The 24,426-nt window shown below is 36.4% G+C and overlaps 1 protein-coding gene across 1 annotated transcript; it reads right to left on the reverse strand.

The window, feature by feature from the left end:
* Positions 1–2,310: 2,310 nt before the first annotated feature.
* Positions 2,311–20,081, reverse strand: EXOC1L (exocyst complex component 1 like). Its single transcript, XM_054484421.1, has 3 exons — positions 19,724–20,081; positions 8,332–8,462; positions 2,311–2,715 (listed from the first exon to the last, which is right to left on the reverse strand). Exons 1-3 carry the CDS (start codon positions 19,842–19,844, stop codon positions 2,449–2,451), a joined length of 519 nt encoding a protein of 172 aa, XP_054340396.1. The 5' UTR covers positions 19,845–20,081; the 3' UTR covers positions 2,311–2,448.
* Between the last annotated feature and the right edge of the window lie 4,345 nt (positions 20,082–24,426).

The raw sequence follows: 24,426 nt of genomic DNA on the forward strand, positions 1-24,426 counted from the left end.
GTACATTGTACAATGGGTAAATCAAGCTAAATCTATTCTCTTAAGCAATTTTCAAGTAAACAATATGTAATTATTAACAGTAGTTACCATAATATATAATACAATAGATCTCTTGAACTTGTTTCACCTGTCTAACTGACATTTTGTATCCTTTGAACAGTATCTCCCTAATCCCTCTAACCCTCCCAACCCCCTAGCCGCTGGTAACCACTACTGTACTCACCTATGAAATATACTTTTTTGGATTCCACATGTAAATGAGATCATATTGTATTTGTCTTTCTGGACCTGGCTTATTTCACTCCATATAATGTCTTCCAGGGTTATTCATGTTGTCACAAATGACAAGATTTTCTTCTGTTTAAAGACCACTTTTTCTCTTTTTAATAGCCTTAGATATAATTATAGATTATAGATCTAGGTTATATAAGTATGTAGATACTGATATAATTCACATATCATACAAATTTACCCAAGTAAGGTGTACAGTTCAATGGTTTTTGGCTTATTACATTATTTTTTTTAATTTGTGGTTATATATAACATTAAATTTGCTATTTTACCATTTTAAATGTACAATTCAGTGAGTGGGATTAATTACATTCACAAGATTGTATAACCATCACCATTTTCAAAACTGTTTCATCACCCCATACAGAAACTGATAAGTAATAACTCTGTAACAGATAAGCAATAACTCTCCATTCTTCTGTCCTCCCAGTTCCTGTAAATCTTTAATCTACTTCTGTCTCTGAATTTGCCTATTCTAGATATTTCATGTAAGGAGAATCATACAATATATATCCTGTTGTGTCTGGCTTATTTTACCTAGAATAACATTTTCAAGGTTCATTCATACTGTAGCACATATCAGAACTTCATTTCTTTTTAAGGCAGAATAATATTCCATTGTTTGGCTGTACCACTTTTTTTGTCTATTCATTCATCTTTTGATGGACACTTGAGTCGTTTCCACTTTTGGCTGTTGTAAATAATGCCACAGTGTACACTGGTGTACAGATATCTATTCAAGTCCCTGTTTCCATTTTGTGTGTGTGTGTATGTATACCTAGGAGTGGAACTGCTGGGTCATATATTAATTCTCTGTTTAGCTTTTTGAGATACTGCCAAACTCTTTTCCATAGTGGCTGAACCATTTTACGTTCCCACCAGCAATGTATGATGGTTCCAATTCTCCACACTCTTGCCAACACTTATTCCCTCCCACGCCTGCCATTTTTAAAATGATAGTCATCCTTAGTGGTATCTAAGTGGTATTGTCAGTGCTATGGTATCTCTTTGCGGTTTTGATTTGCATTTTTCTCTGGACTAATGATATTAAACATCTTTTCCTGTGCTTATTGGCCATTTGTCTATCTTCTTTGTAGAAATGTCTAGTCAAGTTCTTGCCCATTTTTAAATTGAATTGCTTGTCTTTTTGTTATTGAGCTGTAGAATATATTTATATAGTTTGGATATTAGACCTTTATAAAATATATGATTTGTAAATGTTTTCTCCCATTTTGTAGGTTTATTTTTCACTTTTTGATAATGTCCTTTGATGCAAAAAGATTTTAATTTTAATAAAGTCCAATTTATCTCTTTTTTTTTTGCTCATGCTTTTGATGTCACAAAAACCCATTGCCCATTTACCTCTATGTTTTGTTCTTGTTTTATGTTTTTAGTTAATTTTTGTACATGGTGTGAGGTAGGGGTCCAGCTTAATTCTTTTATATGTAGATATACAGTCATCCCAGGACAATTTGTTGAAGAGATTATTCTTTGCTTTTTGAATGGACTTGGCACCCTTGTCAAAAATCAGTTGACCATAAATGTATGAGTTTATTTCTGAACTCTCAATTCTATTCCATTGGTTTATAGGTTTTTCCTTATATAGGTACCACACTGTTTTGATTACTATAGCTTCAATAATAAGTTTTGAAATCAAGAAGTGTGAGTTCTCCAACTGTGTACTTCTTTTTCTTTATCTATTTGGGACCCCTTGAAATTCCATATGAATTTTGAGGATCAACTTTTCCATTTCTGCAGCAAAGGCTGTTGGAAATTTCATAGTAATTGCATTGAATCTGCTGATCACTTTTGGTAGTATTGACATCTTGATGATATTAAGTCTTCTTATCCATGAACACAAGGTGTTTTTCCACATACTTAGGTCTTTTATGGTTTTTCTTCACACTCTTTAGGAGAATACTAATTTAGTCAAAACCACCCAATTCCTACCAAAGTTACCAAGGATCACACTGGCAAGAAGTCTTGAATGTTGAATGATTACATTAAAATGCATTACACTGCAATTCACAAAGCATTACTTTATTTTTATTTAAATTATAATAATCACTGATGAAGGAAAAACAAAATTATGACCATCAATATTTACTTGGGAAACCATTTTCATAGGCCACTGATGAAGGAACGTGGTACACAGCTTCAGAGTGGCAAGGGACATAGGGACAAGCACACAAGATTGAAAGCATAAAAGCATATTCTCATAAGGACCAAACAATCCTTATTGTTGGAGGACCAAATGGAATCATCGTTAATGTATGTAGAATCAAAGTTCACGATCTGTAAGTCCTTCTTAAGATATGCATGATTCAGCTTATTTACAGTTCGAGCAAAGGCATATTTAGAAGCACAGCTATATGCTTCCAAACTGTACACTTTCTTGAAATGCAGATCAAAAAATGGATTGTCCTGGAAGAGAATGAGAGACATGATTTAGTTGGTAGCCAAGAAAGTAGTTAGGTTTCCTGGATTCTCTCATATTCTCTTGGATATGTTTATTGATTGTAAAGTATCAATATCAAACATATTTCTAAAATCTACAAATGGGCTTTCCAAAGCTACCTACTTCAAAGTAGTTGCTTCTAAAAATCAACAATAAGAAAGGTTATTTTTGAAGCATCTATGTTTTTTCAATTATACAAATAAAATGTGACTCAGACTGTGCAGTTATTAAGTCTTCTCAGTGTAATGAATTGGAGAGGATGAGTAGGGAATAAATAAATAAAGCAGAGAATAAACTCACAGACTTCTGGAAAACAGAAAAGGTTTCTCTCCCTTTTTAGTAGGAGGTTGGTTCCTTGTGCTATTTCAAAGTAGAAGGAAGAAATACATGATAGCTAGCCATTGGCATGATACAGATCACCAATTTGCTGCCTTTGAAGTTTACAGCAAGGAATTACTTTTGAAGGTAATAGCAAGGACTATTGAATCATTCGACTGAAACTGACAAATTTACTAAAGACTGCCTCTAGGCTCTTACTATATCTGTAGCAGAAATGCTTCAAGAAAAAGTGGAAACCAAACCTGATCTAGGTCCTACATGTTAAAATAATAATTGCTACTGTTAATAGCAGTAACAATGAGGCCTTGCATTTAAAAAGTTTACAAAATGCTTTCACATTCATTATCTGACTAACTCCTAACTCTTCTTCAAGACAGATATTTTGCATTATTTATCATCATGTTCCTAGTACTTATGCATGATGACTACTAATTTCTCAACAAATGTGTGTTGAACTGACCTGAAGTAGTCCTAAGAAAGGAGAAGTGGAGGCAAACATTGCCCTAAATAACAAATAGGCAGAGGACTCAACCAAACAGGAGTATTAATAATTCACCAGCATGTAGTATGTAACATCATATGCAAGCAACTTACATATTTGCAATTTTTTTTTTAAATAGGAAAATTCTTGCAGGAGGCAGGAAATAGAGGATGAATTTTAAAGTTAGACAACCATTTTGATTATTCCATGGGCAAAATGCTTATCTGATCTGACTCTCATTTTTCTCCTTATTTTAGATAGTGCTGCTGTGAAATTTACATGCGAAAAATCATATAAACGAGTGTGGAGCTTAATAAATGATAGTTCCTAAAGACTGTGATATTACCATTTAAAAAAGTTAAAAACAAAACAGAATCATGCTTTTACTTCTGGGCAGCAAAAGAAATAATCAGCAGAATAAACAGACAACCCACAGAGTGGGAGAAAATCTTTGCAATGTATACATCCAAGAAAGGACTAATATCCAGAATCTACAAGGAACTCAAACAAATCATCAAGAAAAAAACAAACAATTTGATCAAAAAGTGGGCTAAGGACATGAATAGGCAATTCTTAAAAGAAGATATACAAATGGCCAACAAACATGAAAAAATGCTCAATATCACTAATGATCAGAGAAATGCAAATAAAAACCACTATGCAATACCACCTTACTCCTGCAAGAATGATCATAATAAAAAAATCAAAAAATAGTAGATGTTGGCATGGATGTGGTGAAAAGGGAACACTTTTACACTGCTGGTGGGAATGTAAACTAGCACAACCACTATGGAAAAGAAGGGGGAGATTCCTTAAAGAACTAAAAGTAGAACTACCATTTGATACAGCAATCCAACTCCTGGGTTTCTACCCAGATGGAAAGAAGTCATTATATGAAAAAGATACTTACACATGCATGTTTATAGTAGCACAATTTGCAATTGCAAAAATATGGAACCAGCCCAAATGCCCATCAACCAACAAGTGGATAAAGAAATAATAATATATAAATAACATATATTATGATTTATATAATATATATCATGGAATACTACTCAGCCATAAAAAAGAATGATATAATGTCATTTACAGCAACCTGGATGGAATTGGAGACCATTATTCTAAGAGAAGTAACTCAGGAATGGAAAACCAAACATCACATATTCTCACTCATAAGTGGGAGTTAAGTTATGAGTATGCAAAAGCATAAGAATGACACAATGGACTTTGGGGACTCAAGGAAAGGGTAGGAGGAGCAGTGAGGGATAAAAGACTACACATTGGGTACAGTTACACTGCTTGGGTGATGGGTGCATCAAAATCTCAGAAATCACCACTAAAGAACTTATTCATGTAACCAGACACCACCTGCTTCTCAAAAACCTATTGAAATAAAAAGAAATAAATAAAATAAAAATTAAAAAACCATAATCATACTTAAAAAAAATGTATAAAGGTGGTGTGGTTTTTAAGTGCAGCACTTTTATAGTCACATTCACATTTTTTTTTTTTTCTGGCGCTCATAACTACAGCTTGAAAGACAGTTCTGCCAAGAATCTCCATAAAGGGAAAGCACATCCATTGCATCACCAGATACAAATCATGTTCCTTAGGGAGTTTTCTCTTGCAAACATTTGCTCCTCATCAGGTAGAAAATACCCCTCATGCCTTTGAGATAATTGCAAATGAGTAATATTTTCCTTTAGCGTAATAATTGGAGCCTGAATATGCATGCACATAGGATACAAATCTGCCTGTCTCTGTCTCTCTCTCTTTTGATAGAATGCTAGAACTAAAAGGGATCTCAGGAATCATTTATTGATATGTTTTTAGCTGGGATAACACAGTAGTTTCCAGAGATATGAAGTCCAGGTCACACATTTAGTTATTGGCAGAGCCAGGACAAAACCCAAGATCTCAATCAGCACAAGCTCAATTTTTGCTACATCATCCTGTCTCCTGTTGCACCAGTCTCCAAATCCCCAGTCATTTTGATTTCTGCTTTATAAATTGACTTCATTTTCAATTCCATTCCACTTTAAAGTTGACAACTTTTTGGCTCAAAATTGCTCTCTATAAAACTGTATCATTGCTATTAATATGTAAATGTAATACATGTAATAATATAAATTATTACATTTATTGTAAATTAAATGCAATCATGTAAATGTAAAAAATGTAATAAATGCTGATCCCCAAGGATTAGATTTCAAAAAAGAGAAGTAGAAATTCCCAGAACAGTCAGGATATTTTTACTTCATCCATAGAAAATAAATCTTGCAAGAACTACTCTTTAGATATTATGGTTTTTCTTCTGGCAATTTAATATTTTAGGTCTTAAAGTGATGAGAAAACCAGAAATACTCAACCTATATTTTGTATCTTGTTCACTATGAAAGATAATAATCTTCAAATTGGAAAGGGAAAAGGGAAGAATCAACAATGTTGGGATGGAATTAAAGGCCATGAAAAGTGAGGAAAAAATAGAGCACAGTTAGTTGATTTGAAATGAATCTAAATTGACAGTCCTGGTGAATACAATCCTGGGCATTGAGCAAACTTGTAAAAATCAATGATAACATCGGTAATATTTGAGAGCTGGAGAAAAAAGACAAGAAAAATGGGCCAAAGATTGGTGGGGATAGTTAATTTGTGGGGCTAGTTCCTGAAACTACAGATTAGTGAACTTGACCTGCACTTCTGATCAAATTAAATGCAGTATTATAGAAATTTGACAGGTACAGAAAAATATAAAACAGAAATTAATAATTAAACAATTTGTAATCTTATCACAGAGGTAACTTATTAAAGTACCGGTTTGTTTTACATATACATGTATATACATATATACATATACTGACTTTTTTTTGTAAAAACATTAAGATTCATATTTCAATAACATGACTAAATATGCAAAATTGATGTAATATTTTAGAAAAGTTTTATATTTAGTTGATTTTTAGAAAACTTGTTAAGTGGCTGAACAATTGTGTTCTGAGATATTCTTTTGGAAGCATGTTTTATAATGGCTGTATAATATTCTATCATACAGATATGTAATAATATACTTAACCATTTCCTAAGCATCAAACATTTAGGTAGAACATATTGTCAGAAAGGTGTTACATGAATATTTAGGAAACACAGCAATGAAACCCAGCATTCTTTTGCCAAGAAGTCATGTCAAACACATCAACTTTTTTAAAAAGGTTTTTAAGTTGAAAAGTCCAGGTAATAGCAGATAGTATATGTTGATTTTAGTAAATGACAAATTTTAGATATTCAGATTAGATGAATAATTAAGGCAGAGATAAGTGCTTTTGGCTAATTCTCTACAGTATCCTCAGAGCCTAGCGGGGACTGGTATACAATAAATTCTCAATAAATGAATGAAGGAATAAATGAATATATGAATTTGTAGAGGTTTTCAACAACCAATCCAAAGAAGGCAAATTAATAGATTTCTGGGTAAAGTCTAGCTCTACCACTCAATAGCTATGTCACCTTGGGCAAGTCAATCTCTTTAAGTCTCATTTTCTTCATCTGTAAAATGGAATAATATAATCTAATTCAAAAGGTTTTATGGTGATTATGTAAAAATATACATGAAAGGAGCTTAGCCTGGTTTCTGGCACCTCAAAGAGTTTACTGAATATTGGTAGTAGCAAGTAACAGTACTACTAGCAGTAGTAATGGTAACCATCAATGATCTAGAGGTACATACTTGGCCTGCCTGCCTCATCAATTTTATTATTGACTTGGATGAAGTCCTAAATGTTGTGCTCATTAAATCTGAATCATACTATAGTGATATTAAAAAATAACAATATTAGAAGATTTTAAAGGTTGGAACAATAGGCCAAATGAAGACTATGGCATTTATTAAGATTGAGAATAAATGAGCTTAAAGTTCTAATTCATTCAACAATAACACTACAAAGACTTACTGAGTGCCTATCATCTATCAGGCTATGATAAAGGATGAAAACCATGGTCCTAATTTTTAAGGAGCTTTCTGTCTAGAGGGAATTCAGAGTAACCCAACAATTGCAGTTTGTAGGATTATGGTTATAATACATTTCCACCCATGCCATAATGAGTGTATGAGGGCAGAGAGTCAATAAGACTTTACTCAATGGGAAATCTGGGTAACAGTTAAAGGTAATTGGGCAGTTGAAGCCTCAGGAGTCAGTACTTAAGCATTGTGGAGGTAGAAAGTTCAAGGGGGAAGGGTTCTCCATCAAGAGCAGAGTTCAAAAACAGACTGTGAAAATCACTTGTCAGGGGTCAAGTGGGGAGATTGTAGTATCTACTCTTTCTCCACTTTCAACTCTAAGATTATAGGATTTCCATCCTTCTAGAGGACGAAGTGGGCTTGCTGATGGTAAAATTTGAAGTGAGGGAAGAAATCTCCTAAATTTATAGAGGAAATTGTGGTGGGGAGAAAGTGATGGTAGAAGCATCATATATTTGGAAAAATGGCATTTAAATTTTCAGGATTGACTGGTAGATTGTGTTTAACCTGTTAAGAGGCCCTTGGGAAAGGTGCTTTTAAATTTAATAGACAAAATTCCACTTGAAACTCATAAAAACAGAATCAAAAAACCAGTACATCATCCCAGTAGATTAAACTATGCCACTTACGAACAATATAATGTCATCTTAACACTTAGTACATGCCAAGAATATATGAAGCAGGATATTGAACATAAAGATCTCCAGCATATTGATTCCACATCTCCTTATAAAATGTAATACTTACAGTATCTGCTTCTTTTCCATCAATCATCTGCAGATCGTTCAAAGACCACTTTTTTGTTACTTCATATTTTTCATCTAAACCTATTCTGTAGTGTTTCACCATGATTATTTTTACTTCTTCCTTTTTGGTCACTGTAGGACAGAAAAATACTTAGTTTACATAAATTCTTAGAAGCTAATAAATTATTCAAGTCATACTTTTTGGTATTTATGTATCCCCTTTTAATAAAATGACATTGAACCCACATTATAGATGTGCCTCAATTGTGAGCCCTGATGTATCTGAATCTTCACAGTATGCCCCCAAATTTGCTCAATGTATTAACTTTATTTTTGCTACAGTTGTGGTTACATACTGCCACAGTAATGTCTGTTAAATAGAACATTGAGCTATGTGCTTTGAGCTCTGAGCATTGTGGTAGAGAATAGGGTTCATCTTGGGGCAGGAAATAAGAGGCTTAGCCTTAGCATACAGTCAGTGCCAAGTGTTTATCAGAACAGGTTGGAATTTTAATTTATGACAATATAAGAAAGTGAGGTCATGGAAGTAAACAGTAATGCTTTACAGCAACATAGTGTTGAAGAGTAAGTGACCAAGCAAATACTGCAGTAACTGTGGACACTTGGCTTTAAATTCACTCTGAGACTTACAATGTAGAAATGCTTGCATCACAGCTATTGTTAACCCGTTTGGTATTGCTCGAGATTGTAATCCTCTCAAGTGTGTCTCTCAAATTCTAGTATTCAAAATGTGCCATTTGCACAAAAGGTTTTAGTACTATACTTTGAAAGATGTGGGAAATTTTTGCTTATTTTGTGGGAACAAAATGAGGGAAATGCTTTTTTGGTCTTAAAATCATTTGGTCTTATATACACACATCGGAAGAATCAATATTTGAGCATAGAGCTCTTAAGTTGAAAATTATCAATGAGTTATTATGGTAAAGGAATATTTACTGAGTATTTGCTACTTGCATGATAGAACTGTAATAGATGCCACAGGGGATACAAGTAAAAGACATGGGCCCTGCCCTCTAAAAATTTATGGTTTCATTGGGGAGACAAGGCTAACACACTTGTCACATACAATAGCATATTATAAAGAGGTGGCAGGTGGGGATCGAATTCCTAAGATTTCCCTTCAAGATGAGTCATGTTACTTAGAGAGTTGCAAGCTGGTTCTGTCTTCTAAGAGTGACTCTGGAATTTTTTCTCACGGTGGGGGAAGACTCTCTCTTGGTTCTGGAAAGCATCACTTTGACATGCTCTCCTAGCGCTGTAGACATGAAACAATATATCACAGTATAATCATAGTGAAAGATAAGTAATGTGGAGCAGACTACATGTTCAATAGGAGTTCTGAGAAGGGAAAGGATTGAAGTAGTTAAGGCAGGAATTACAAATGAAGTAGAATTTGAGATGGGGCTTAAATTTTGAAAAGACAGAGGTCATACTGCAGACATTTCTAGGTGAAGGGCAGCATGTGGAAATGCATCAGCAATAGAAGTTAACGTCACCAGGTAGAATCAAAGAAAGTGGACTGCATGGGTTGGCTGATGTTAAGACATGTGGGCAGTAGGATTCACTAGGTACAGAAGGTTGTGAAAATGTTTTGAAAGACTCTGGATTTGAAATGCAACAGAAACCACTTTGGACCTGTGTCTGAATTCTCTTTTCTGGATGGAGTGATGTGAGGCTGATCTATTATAGTAAGGGCTCTAGAATTGGGTCTAGCAAAAGGAGCATCCATTGCCTGATGGCGCCAGTGATACTGAAATCAAGACAGCCAGTTGAGCTGAGAGTTGATGACAGAGCTCAGTCCTCGGGAGAAGGGAGTGGGAGCAGTCTGACAAATCTCAGAAGAAGGCACTGTGTCAGGTGTTCAGCGAAAGCTCTTTTAGCAACACCTGTTCGTTAAGTCTCCCTCTTTTGGTAGCAAAAGACTAATGAAATGGTACTCTATTAAAGAAGAATTTTTCTGGCAGCAGTGACATACAGGATACATGGAAGAGGAAATGAAAGAGGAACTGGAGGACCCCGGAAAATGCACTGCAGCTTAATGAGTTCTGGCACTGGACATTCTGGAGTTAAATCATGACACCATCTCTTAACAGTGTGGTCTAAGTAAATGATTTAATCTCTAGAGAGATTAAACCTCACTTTTCTTATGTTGTAAAATAGACACCAGAATGATATAAATTCATAGGGTGTAAAGACTAAAGTAGACAAAATATATAAAGAACTTAGGATAGTGCCTGGTTTACAGTAACTGTTAAAAATGTTTTGTTTTGTTTTGTTTGTTTTAAGAGGCTGTTGTAGTAACCTGGGCATGGGATGTGGGTCATGGATAAAGAAGTGGAAAACCCAAGTAAGATTTTAAATAACACTGGATGGAAATAACACTGAATGAAAACCAAACACTGAATACAAACCCAAATAGGAAAGTAGAGAGGGTGAGTTGGTTGGGTGGAAAAATGAGTTTTGTTTTTGACACACAGTTGAAGTAGCCACAAATTATCTCAAAAGAGAATGAGATGGAAGTTTTGTAGTTTAGGAATGGAGATACTTGGGTTTTTTTGTGTGGAAAGGTTTCCAAGGCCAGTTTTTTGTTGTTGTTGTTTGTTTGTTTTTCATTTTGAAAGAGGGTCTCACTCTGTTACCCAAGCTGGAGTACAGTGGCATGATCATGGCTCACTGCAGCCTCAACCTCCTGGACTCAAGCATACTTCCACCTCAGCCTCCTGAGTAGCTGGGACTACAGGAATGCACCACTATGCCTGGCTAATTTTTTAATTTTTTTTGTAGAGACGGGTCTCACTGTATTACCCAGTGATAATGATAGTGGTCTCAAACTCCTGACCTCAAGCCATGCTCCTGCCTCGGCCTCTCAAAATGTTGGGATTATAGGTGACAGTCACCATGCCTGGCCCCCAAACCAAATTTGTAGAGAAAAGAGCAGAGGAAAGAGGTGAGAGAAAGTGAGAAGAAAAATAGATGCCAGGAAAGACGTCTGAGAAGGGGTCTGAGAGACAGGCCCAGCTATGTAATGCTATGGGAATCAAGAGGACAGTGAAGTTTAAAGGTTTGGAGACAATCCCATGAAGTCCCTTTATTAGGTAAGGCAGAGTTCAGCCCTAGCACTGAATCTGACTTGGAAGAAGATCGTGAATTTCCTCCATGAGGAAAGTTTCTCTAGAATGCTGAGGGCAGAAGACAACTTGCAGAGGACTCCTTCATGCACTAACACTATTTGAGTGCACATTGTGTGCCAGCCTCAAGGTTAGGTAGGATTTACAAAGGTAATAGGAAGGAAGACTAAAGGCTATGATGGAGATCACATATTCTAGGAGTTTGGAAGAGGAGGGATTATACATTTTGGAGGCAGAGGGAGTGACTAAGGCACATCTTCTGGAGAGGACCTCAAGCAGAAGACCTTAACTTGGGGTCAATGAGCTAGTTTAGAGTCTGTGATCCCTCTGACAGTGTGCCAAAGTTGGTGGGCTTCTGCCCATCTATCCTTCTCTAGCACTAAAAAGGTTCCATCTCCACTGGTGTAGATGTCAGCCTTGGGAAGATGAAAGGATTCAAAGTGAAGCTGTTAGGCAGAGGTGGTGAAGTGGAGGCACACTTGAATCTGTCATGCTTACTAAGGACAAGATCTTGGAGACATTTTCCTCCACCAGGAGGCAGTTGTATGTCCAGAAAGAAGCTGTACCCCAGAACCAAAGGACTATGTTCTTGCTCCAGCTAGCTGTCTCACATGCTGCTTACGGGGTGGGAGAGGATGGGGTTGGGGAGGTATGAAAAATGTAATTTTCACGGAGCAAATTCCACTGCCTCATCTACATGTTATGAAAAGCATGTTATGGTCATTTGCAGGCCATGCATTCATCTCATTAAATTGATAAATATTTGAGTGCCCTTTTTGTACCAAGCACTGTGTTAGGAATTGAAAACATTATATCTCATAAGGCATCATTCCTGCTGTCACTGAGATTGTAGGGAGAGGCATCTTCAGAAAGAAAACCTGTGCTCACAGTTCTGCAAATAAGAAATAGACAAAGTAATTGAGGAATGTGGAGGAAGGATGTCTTCATCCAAGTGGGGGTCTGGGAGAGCTTCCTGAGAGAGGTAACCTGAGTTGTAAAGGGCGTAGAAGTTAGCAGAATGAAGATGGGTAAAGGTAGTTCTAGAAAACCATTCACACAAAGGCATGAAATACTTGACACTTTTAAGTCATTAAAAGCATCTGGTATTGCTGGCATGAGGTGTGAGGGTGCACAGGTGGCAGGGAACAAGTTAGGCAAGACTAATTCCTGAGGGGTCTAGAATACCAGGCTGAGAAGATCAAAGGTTATTCTGAAAGCCATGCATTTCTCTGTATAAGACAGAGAAGTTGTCACTGAAGGATTTAAAGTGAATGGACAGACTGAGCTTTTAAGCTTCAGAAACTTATTTTGTGATCTTCCATGAAGGATAGGTTGGAGGTGGGGAATGGAGAGAAGAGACGTGAAGAAGCAGAGTCCTACGAGTCATCACATTTTCTTACATTAATGGTCACTGTCCCATTAACACCAAACTAAGAAAGTAAAAGAGCATTCTTTAAAAGTTAACCTTTTGACAAAACAGCTTCCTTTGTAGCTAAGGAGTCTCCAAGAATTGTCTTTAGCCACAAGCCAAAGAAGTCTACTTAGCCTGGAGTCAACCCAATCCCTAATTTCCACACTTGAGCTTTGCTGCCAGCTAAAATTAAATGGCCGTATCCACATTAATGCAGTGGCAAAGTGGAAACCTATCACATTGTCTTAAAACAGAAATGTGTTTATATAATCAAAATGTTAGCTGTTTTCAGTAACATCAGAGTTTCCATTATCGAACTATGATTTAGTGAGTAATATCTATAGACTCAGGGAATTTCAGAGTTAATCTGTTCTAGTTTTAATTTTAGTCAGCATTTTCAGAATTATAATTTTAACTTCATACCAATCATTTATTTTCACTTTAAATTTTAAAATAAACTTTGTCGTTAATAAATGCCTCTATTACCACGGTAAAATAGTCACTATTATTCATGAGGCTAAATGGAAGAAACATTGCCCGATTGATCCAATACAATTTGGCAGAATAGAAGAAAACAGTAGCTCACAAGTAAGTTGCACAGAATGCTTTAAAGAAACAACTCTTCTTTTACATTCTATTGTTATACAATTGTTTTCATCATTTAAGTTAAATAATGGAGAGAAATTACTATGAGATATTGAAGAAAAGCAGCATCAGTGAAATGTTACAACATATATGGTGCTGTCTTGGGTCACTGAGAAGACTATCATTACTTTCATCAAAAGAGTAATTTTCTTTTTTTCTTTTCTTTTTTTTTTTTTTTTGAGATGGAGTTTCGCTCTTGTCGCCCAGGCTGGAGTGCAACAGCACAATCTCGACTCACTGCAACCTCCGCCTCCTGGGTTCAAGTGATTCTCCTGCCTCAGCCTCCTGAGTAGCTAGGATTACAGGCACCCACCACCACACTCAGCTAATTTTTGTATTTTTAGTAGAGACAGAGTTTCACCATGTTGGCCAGGCTTGTCTCAAACTCTTGACCTCAGGTGATCCAGATGCTCACCTCGGCCTCCCAAAGTGCTGGGATTAGAAGTGTGAGCCACCATGCCTGGCCAAAAGAGTAATTTTCAAATAATATTTTTCTTTAGAAATATTTTTAAAATCAAATTTTGGGCTACACTGAGGGTCTTTAAAATGAAAAAAATTGGTATAAGCAAGTAAGAACATGAGTTGCTGATGTTTTTACAGAATGGGAGATAGAATGAAAGAGAAGGAAAGTGATTTTGTGGGAATAGAAGTACCAAGAGAGAAGGGACATCCAATGAGGCATATGCAAGGTTTGGCTTTATGAGTTCCAATCTAGCATTTGTCAGTGTCCCTACTAAAAGTAATATTGCATAGTAATTTGGCACAAGTGGACCCGGATTTAAAGCCTCCATTAGTCACTTAGCAGCTGATTATCTTGGGCAAGTTATTTAGCTACTGTATGCTTCAATTTTATCATGCATAGATGTGGCAAATAAGATAAAATATGTGAAGGACTTACCATAGTGCCGGGCTAATGTGTTAAGAAAAGCATCTACTCTTACTGGTTAGAAGCAATATGGTAAAGTGGAAAAAAACTTGGGTTTTAGAATTAGATTTATGACCTGTGGGCCTTGGACTAGGTACTTAACTTCTTGTGACCTATGGTTTCCTCATCTGTGAAACAGGAATTTTATCTATCACATAAGCTGGTTGTGAAGATTAAAAGGAATAAAGCATATAAATGGTACTAAATGGACTTGTGCCTGGCACTCAGCAGGTATGCCTTACAGCTATCCCTTTTATTGCATCATCAATAATGCCATGCTAATAATGAAAAATTTTAAATACTTCCCCCCTTCAAAGCTCTGAAATCAAGCTCCTAGTCACTCTACAAATGATGCAAATGGCTTGGAGTTTAGAATTGGCAGATCATCTTGATTTCCACATTTAGATCTCCAAGGTAATAGATTAACCACTGGGAAAATCTGTCTCATAAGTTACTAACTGATGATGGTGATGTGGGTTGTTCATTTTAGAGATAATGATAATATCCCCACTCCAAAATCCAAGCTACCGGCCCTTTTAGAACTAAATGCTAAGTTACAGTAAACGCAAGGTAACAAGAGGCCTCAAATGGGAGCTTCATCATTTCCATATTGTAACCTTCACCTACAATTACCCTGATTTGGAGAATCAGAATATTTTATTTAAATTCCTGCGTAGGGCTGAGTGTGGTGGCTCATGCTTGTAATCCCAGCACTTTGGGAGGCTGAGGCAGGATGGCTTGATGCCAGGAGTTCAAGACCAGCCTGGGCAATATAGCGAGACTCCATCTCTACAAAAAACACTAATAAATTAGCCAGGCATAGTGGCGCATGACTATAGTCCCAGCTACTCAGGAGGCTGAGGTGGGAGAATCACCTGAGCCCCAGAGGTTGAGGCTGCAGTGAGCCAAGATCAGGCCACTGTACTCCAGCCTGGGTGTCAAAGTGAGACCTTGTCTCAAAAAATAAAATAAAATAAAATAAAAATAAATTCCTCCATAGAGACATTTAGTGATATTCCACAAATGCATTTTGTGTTTGTGTGTGTGAGAGAGAGAGAGAGAGAGAGAGAGAGAGAGACTTGAAAAAAATACAGAGTCTTGAGCAAAAATAATAAAGTGTTTTTTTCTACCTTTAGAAGACAAAGAGCAAGAATTTTAAAGTATAAAATCTACTTTAATATTCAAGGTCTGTTCCCCATTTGACAATTCTGATTGTAATTAATTGTTACAATCAGTAACAATTGGTAAGTTTTGTGAATTTTATGATATATGTATTTTATTTTTTAATAAAATGCATCACTTAGAAATCAATCCTATATTTCTTCTTTTCATTATTTTTTAACATAGAGAATAATAAACACCATCAAATTAGAATTTCTTCAAGTGTGTTCTCTTTTTGAGCACAAGATTTCTGTGTTGTCACAGAACCAAATCTATTCATATTTATTAAAGGAAGTATGATAGGTCATAAAAGGGAAGATATTAAATTATTATGTAGCAAAACAACCTTGACAGGAGAATCCTTGAACCCAGGAGGAGGAGATTGCAGTGAGCCGAGATCAAGATCATGCCACTGCACTCCAGCCTGGGCGACAGAGCAAGACTCTGTCTCAAAACAAACAAACAAACAAACAAACAAAAACAAAAAAAAAGCCAAAAACGAGAAAAAAAAAACCAGCCTTGAGTAAACCTGCAACTTGAAAAAATAAAAAAGAATATACACATAAACTATGTTTGGCTCTATAATCAGAACATATGCATGGTTGTTTGGATATATTTTGGCCTGCATAATTGTTATTCTACTACTGCTAATAACATCTTTAATTATATGAAAACTTTTTAAAACATTAGTCCATGTTTAAATCTTCAAAACACTATGTATTACGATAGTTTGTTCTCAATTCACAGCTGAAAAATTAAACTAACCTCTTCCAGACAATACTATTGTCTCCTGAAATGACAACTTAAGGAACGAAATTCTTTAGATTGTGCTCTCTGTTGTTAAGATATTGGGAATTCACAAATGTAGCAGTAGTTGTCCCAAATGAAGTCTTTAAAATCATTTTTAGCAACCTCCTTTTCTCGTTAACTCATTCTTATTTAACAATCTTATTGTTAACATTATTATTGTAAATGATTATTAGATTCTTTGATTCGCAGAGAAGTTCTGGTACGGCTTAAAAAATATATATAGAGAGAATTTATGCATATTATTTTTACAATTCTAGCAAATGCCATTTATTTTCAGATTAATATCTATGAATGGAAGACGTTTTTCTAGAAGTATGAGAATACTGAAAAATAATCAACATCTGAATATACATACAATTTTAAATTAACATAATATACAATATATCAATTTTTTATTTTATATTAAATATACACACATATGTTTACTATTTTGTTTTTACTATAACTATGTATTTATAGTATATACATATATACACATATATTTCAGCATATTTTTAATGATAAATTATTTTTTCTGCATATCTGAAAATTATAACCTTAATTTAATTTTATTTATTTAGAATATAATGCATCACATTTGGTTTTATCCTAGTAAGAATTTAACAGGGGAGCACTGTGGGCAGATATAAGTGTTTTTATTTCTGTTTCAGAGATGTCACCACTGAGGCCAGAGAGCCTAATTATCTTGTCCCAAATTTCACAGCTGGTGGGTGGCAAAGCAGCACCAGGTTTCACACCAAGTTTGCCTGATTCCAAGTGTGTGAAGGTCTGTTCCACTATGCCCTGTTACTTTCCATCCAGTTTTGGCTAATTCTTTAATATACTATGTCGAGTCCTTCAGCATTTCTTTAATTCATGTGCACTCTCATCATTGCACATGTGACTTATTCCTTTCTAGTGCCAGCACATAATAGAGCTCCTCCCTCCTTCATAAGAAGATGCTACTTTTAACTTCCAGTGATAATGTTCTAGGTAGGGGACGCTAGTCCCAGGGAGAAATGACCATGCAAACCCTAAGGTGGGAGTGGGCTGAGGTCCCAGGAAATCCCCCATGTACCTCCTAGCAAACCAGAAAGGGAAATTGAGTTTTTGACATCTAATTTTGATATCAACCAGGTAAATATCAAGATTTAACAGTAAGTCACAATCCTTTGGCTGCAAGACCACTGCAAAAGAGAGACTCTGGTCATATAAATAGAAAGCTTAACCATATTTAAACATATTTTCATTAATTGAAAAAATACATGATGGAATTTGACTACACTGGACTCTCAAGTCTCACAAATTTAGAAGCGCTAGTTGTAGGGAATAAAGAGGAAATCATAATGTGACTCTACTCCCTGAAAGTGGCCATTGTTCAAAGTATGGAGTTTCATGTCTCAACAATTACGATGTGATCTGTTTGATTCATTACCAATGGAAATTGTCTGAGTCAAGCATGGTCAAAGCCAAGACTATTCAAGCAATACGCTGACTTATTTTAAATTACTGTTCCAGCAAAATGTATTAATTTTTAAATTGCCATAAAAAGGTGTTACGTTTGGAGAAAGTGCTCTCAAATTGATGATGTGATATAGAAGAGAGTCGTGAAAAGTTAGTGAACTGACATGGCTTATAAAGTTAACTTGTATCTAGAATAGCACAATATTGTCTTAATATTGTCTAGAATAGCACAATATTGTTTTCTCTTCCTCACCTCTGGGAAGATCTTGTTTTTTCCTTGTTTCTTACATGACAGAATTATTGAATTATTTCCAAACATTTAAATCTAGGAGACTTTTTTTCATGTCAGATAGAACGAGTCTAGTTAATTACATAATTTGGAGGGAGAAACTAAGATATATTTGGTAAGTTAGATATATAAATTATTGTGATTATTTAATTTTTCATGTTTTTCTTTAAAAATATGTGTATACTAATGTTACCAATGAGAAATCAGCTTTATAAAGTGGAAATTACAACAAATACAAAATTATTACATTTTAATGTTGGAATAAGCATCTTCTCTAATATATTCAGTAAAAATATTTTAAGATACAGTGATTTGATGGCTAGGATACGATGTAGTTTCTTAAATTGTTTCTAATTGACTTTTAAAAATACTTAATTTCTTTCTTTTTCCTGGGCCAATTAATTTTTTTATGTCACTAGAATACCCTTTACACTTTGTAGTTATATAGCAAAATATGCTAAAGTGTCAGATAAATATTTCTAATGTTATTATTGGGTAAATATTACTATATTTATTAGAAATGACAGAATTCTAAAAATTCTTGGCATGTTCTTTAAAGACATTCTATTTCCCTTACAGCACTCCCTCCTGACAACTTTGAAAGGCCTTCTAAGTCAATTACCAGAAAGGGAATTATAAGAAGTTGTTTTCTGAAAATAGGTGTGTGCCTTAGATAGGCAAGTCCACAATGAACACAAAGTTTCTAAGCTCTTTTCTCCTAAGCGCCTGAAAAGTATTAAAAGGCATGGACCAAGAAAAGGGAATACTGTATATTCTGTTCAGTAAAGGCATGAGCATTCCTGTCTAAATTCAGCACAGAAATCACAGGTTAGGCAAATCATAATTAAGTGCAAAAGCCTGTTCCTAGCTTTGAACAATTTTTATGAATTTTGGAAACATGAGAGTAAAAATCTTTATTTTAGTTAAATAGTTTGGAGGACATCCTCTTATCCTTAAAGTTCCATTTTCTTGAACTAGTTTCACCATTAAGGTATTGTTTTTGTGAGCACACTTCCTATAAGAGAAAGAAGTTTTAAAATATAATTTCTGTCTTCAAATAAACCACCAGGAAGTCTAAAGCCCTCAGAAGAAAATCTAAGGCTTTGTTTTTTTCCTAGGATGAAAAGGGAGAATGCCAGTTTTCCAGACTAGTTGCAAATGGTGCTGTATAACTCAATTCTCCAATGTATTTAAGAATATACAGAGAGCTCTCTGTTGCGTTTTTAAAAATGAGCTCTTACACAATAAAATTGCATGCCATGCAAATGAATTAAACAAACGATTGGAGACAAAATAATCAAATCAGGAGAAGGACACATCAGTTTCATTTCTCCACAATTAACCAAAGTATTCTAATACAATGTTTTTTTCTTTCATTTTTAACACTCTAAAAAATTCTGTAGAACCCAAATTCTTAAACCTTGCATAGTTAAGTTCTTATCAGAAGAAGGTACACGTGCTGTATAGGAAAATAAATACAAAAAAAAAAAAATTCCCTCTATCATCCAAGCATCTCTGGGTGACTTGCTTTTTGAAATGATAACAGAAGGAACAGATTACCTGACACACAGAGGTAATACCTGTCCTGGACGGAGAACTCTATTTCAATAAACTCGTACAGATTCTGCGAGAGTGGCTTAAACAGTTTCTTCTCCAAGTCCTCCTTTACCAATGATGACATTTCCTCCAGTTCCACTTGGCCTGATGTCTTGGCTCAAGCTCACTCTTTCCTCTCCTTTTGCTCCCTAGATTTCTCGTTTGGGTTTGCAGCTCCTTGGTGAGTCCTGCCCACCTCTCAGCCCTGCCTCTCTTAACTTCGCATTCCTAGCCAGAGCCCAGATTCCCGAGAGCACTCAGCGCGGTCAGACCCCTCACTGCGGTGTCTGCCCAGTGGCAGCAGCGGCGGCGGCAGCCAAAATACAGCAGCCTCACTAGCCCCACCGTCAGTCTTCCGCGACCAGCCTCAAGCAGGCTGCTCTCTGGAGCTCTTCTGTGGCTTGCTGGTGGAGAAACATATTTAAGACCACCGACTGATACTCACAGATCTACTTGTGGAGTCCCCTGGCTATTCCAGTCTTGGTAGCCTTTTCCCCTTTCACAACACTATGCAAAGACCACGATTTCAGCTTGATGCCATTATATAAATCAGCTGTCTGGCTCTATTGATTGGGATCATCTTCCATTAAGAACTTTGCTATCATCGGCAAGAGAAAAGACATCTGTGCTTGCTCCTAACACTTCCAACAAGTCTCTTTCCCTCCCTTCCTTCCCCTCCTGATCTTTGCTTCCATGACAGTCTGCACCAATTCCTGGGTCTAAATTATTTTTAAAATGGAAATATTTAATGGGCTCACTTTAATACTATTTATGCCTCCACTCACAAAAATGTATTAGCCACCTACTAGGGTAAAGCATTATATTTTTCTTAGGAGAGTAAATTTCTTAGCCTCAAGGAACTTCTAATCTAACAGACATGAGTACACCGAACAGTTATCATAAATGTGTAAGAGTGATAAAGGCACAAAAGAGAAGGAAACACGGAATAGAAAAGGCATTTATACCTGAAAGGTATTGGAGAAAGTGCTATGAGAGAAGATCTGGAGCTTGAAGAATGACAGAAAAGTAGAGAGGTGGAGGAGGAGAAGCATATGCCAGTCCAGTGAGCCAAAAAAGCATGACGGTTGTGCTATGGTTTGAATGAGTCCCCTCCAAAACTCAGGTGTTGTCAATGTGATAGTATTGAGAGGTGGGGCCCTTAAAAAGTGAGTAGGCCATGAGGGCTACTCCATCCTGAATAGGACTAAGGCCCTTATAAAAGAGCCTTCACGCAGGTTTGGCTGACTTGCGCTTCTGCCTTCTGCTATGTGAGGACACACGTTCTTCCCATCTGGAGGAGGCAGCTCTCACCAGACAGCTGAACCTGCCAGTGCCTTGATCTTGGACTTGCCAGCCTGGAGAACTGTAAGAAATACATTTCTGTTTCTTATAAATGACCCAGTCTGTGGTATTTTGTAATAGTGGCACAGATGGACTAAGACAGGATATTTGGAAGGACAGGAAATAGCCCAGCTTTCCTGAGTTGTAGGGTATGTGAAGGTAAAAGATTAGCCTGGAAAGATAGATTGGGGCCAGATCATGAAGGGCCTTAAATACCAGCTAAGCCTTTGGACTTTATTCTACAGAAGTAGAGGGCCAATTAAGATTATTGACATTCATTCTTTCATTCATTTATTCATTCAACAGACATTTATTAAGAATTGACTATGTACCAGGCTCTTTTCTAAGAACTGGTGATACGGCAATGAAAAAATAGGCCAATTCCTTGCTCTACGGAGCTCAATGGGGTAGATAGAAAATGAAGAAATAAAGCAGATATCCAGGGTGCACTCAGTTGCAAGTAACAGAATATATGACATAAAGATATAACTAATCTCATGTAATAGAAGATCTGCAGGTAGGCAGTCCCAAGAGTTAGCTCAGGATTCATAGATAAGGATCCCAAATGCTTTCCATTCTTCTGATCTACCTTCCTCAGATGTTGGCTTTTTTGTCCTGAGGCTGTGTGGTTCAGATCCAAAGACAGAAAGTAGGAGAGGTAGCTCTTTTATGTTTCTTTTCATGAGGAAGCAAAATCTTTTTCAAAAACCATCAAGCAGACTTTCCTTTACATCTCAGTGGCCATAAATGGATCATATGGCATCCCTAGGAAAGCAAGTACAGTCATATGCTGCATAACAAGATTTCAGTCAACAATAGACTGCATACAGGATGGTGATCCCATCATCTCATAATGAAGCTGAAAAATTCCTATGACCCAGTGACATCATAGCCCCCACAATGTCAACCCAATACCTTTTCTATGTTTAGATATGTTTAGCTACACAAATACTTACCATGTGTTACAACTGCCCACACTATTCAGTACGGTACATGCTGCACAGTTTTGTAGCCTAGAAGCTATAGGCTGTACCATATAGCCCACCTAGGTGTGTAGTAGACTATGCCATCTAGGTTTGTGTAAGTACTCTCTATTATGTGGGCACAGCGATAAAATTGCCTAATGGTGCATTTCTCAAAAGATATCCCCATCATTAAGTGATGCATAATGGTATTTGTCTTTTTTGACTGCTATCATGGGAGGTGGAATTTTCTAACAAAGAAGAAAGGGATGGGAATAGCTATGAGCAGATAACCGACAGTGTCTACCATGGCTGCTCTAAAGAAAAACTATGACATGCCTGTAGCTAGGCTGAATTGTGGAGTCCTGGGTGAGACATTTGCCTTTCTGAGCCTCAGTTTCCTCATCTGAAGAATATTCTCTAGGATCTTTTCTGACCTTCAATATCCTCCTATTTTGTTTGTGATTCTGGGAATCTATGAAAACAATTTGAGCAAGGTGACCAAAGGACTAGTGTATTAGTCCATTCTCACCTTGCTATAAAGAAATACCTGAGACTGGGTAATTTACAAAGAAAAGAGGTTTAATCAACTCACAGTTACACAGGCTGTACAGGAAGCATGGTTGGAGAGGCCTCAGGAAACTTACAATCATAGCAGAAAGCGAAGAGGAAGGATCCACAGTCTTACATGGCTGGAGCAGGAGGAAGAGAGAGAAGGAGGAAGTACAACACACTTTTAAACAACCAGATCTCATGAGAACTCACTATCGTGAGAACAGCAAGGGTGAAATCCGCCCCCATGATCCAATCACTTCCCACCAGGTCCCTCCTCCTTCATTAGGGATTACAATTCAATGTGAGATTTGGGTCGGAACACAAATCTAAACCATATCAAGTAGCACTATGTTTGGATATGGAAATGGAGAAAGGAGGATGAATATAAGATACATCTGATAATAAAATCAGTAAGCAGTGGCACACAATTGAATGTGAAAGATGGAAAGTGGAGTCAATATGTCACAACTGCTTTCTACATCCACCTAGGGAATGAGTAAATGGCCTCCCATGATAGGAGATACATTTTTGAGGAGAAATTATTTTTCAGATTTTACACTTAAAAAAGTATTTCCAGCCGGGCACAGTAGCTAATGCCTATAATCCCAGCACTTTAGGAGGGTGAGGCGGGTAGATCATGAGGTCAGGAGATCGAGGCCATCCTGGCTAACGCGGTGAAACCCCATCTCTACTAAAAATACAAAAAATTAGCCGGGCATGATGGCACGTGCCTGTAGTCCTAGCTACTTGGGAGGCTGAGGGAGGAGAATTGTTTGAACCTGGGAGGTGGAGGTTGCCGTGAGCCGAGATCACACCACTGCACTCCAGTGTGGGTGACAGAGCAAAAAAAAAAAAGTATTTCCTATATGTTTTCATCTTCATATGGAGAAAAAAAAATCATATGACTCAGGAACTCATCAACAATATTGTTACTGAAATTGTAATTAGATAATTATTTTCATGATTCTTTTTATCATGTTTTGTTACCTGCTAGACTACAAGTTTCATGAGGTGAGAAACCATGCTTTTTCTCTTACTACATATCCAAGATATGTGGGCTGTAGTGACTTACATATAATGGGCATTCTTGCATTCATTTATTCATTTATTTATTAATGTTTACTAAAGAACAAATAAGTAAATCAAAAAGTCTTGTAATGACTTTTTGGAAATACTTTGCATAGCTGATTTGGTAGTGCTATATCCTTACAGATAGAGGGGAATTGATCTTAATTTATGAGAGTCTCAGATGCACTTCTGGAGAAACTACTGCAACTTTCTCTTTAGGTTCTTAAGAATGTGTATGTATTCCAGTATTGTCTTAAGTAACATTGAAATCAGAAGTTCAGGAACTGACCTAGTGACTTTGTAGTTCCAAAATGAAATGTGTGCTATCAAGTGTGTTCAGAAACTATATGCCATTGGTTTGAATATTCTTATATCAATTTGTTTGACAGTTGTATTAGTCCATTTTCACACTGCTATAAAGAACTATCTGAGACAGGGTAATTTACAAAGAAAAGAGGTTTAATTGACTCGCAGTTCTGCGCAGCTGGGGAGGCCTCACAAAACTTACAATCACAGTGAAAGGCAAAGGGGAAGCAAGGCACATCTTACATGGTGAGAGAAAGACAGAGAGAGAGAGAGAGCACAACAAGGGGGAGGTGCTACACACTTTTAAACAATCAGGTCTTGTGAGAACTCTATCATGATACAGCACTAGGGAGATAGTGCTAAATCATTAGAAACCATCCCTATGATCCAATCACCTCCCACTAGGCCCCACCTTCAACACATGGGGATTACAAC

This window comes from Pongo pygmaeus, chromosome 3, assembly GCF_028885625.2.
Source record: "Pongo pygmaeus isolate AG05252 chromosome 3, NHGRI_mPonPyg2-v2.0_pri, whole genome shotgun sequence".
Lineage (NCBI taxonomy): Eukaryota > Metazoa > Chordata > Mammalia > Primates > Hominidae > Pongo > Pongo pygmaeus.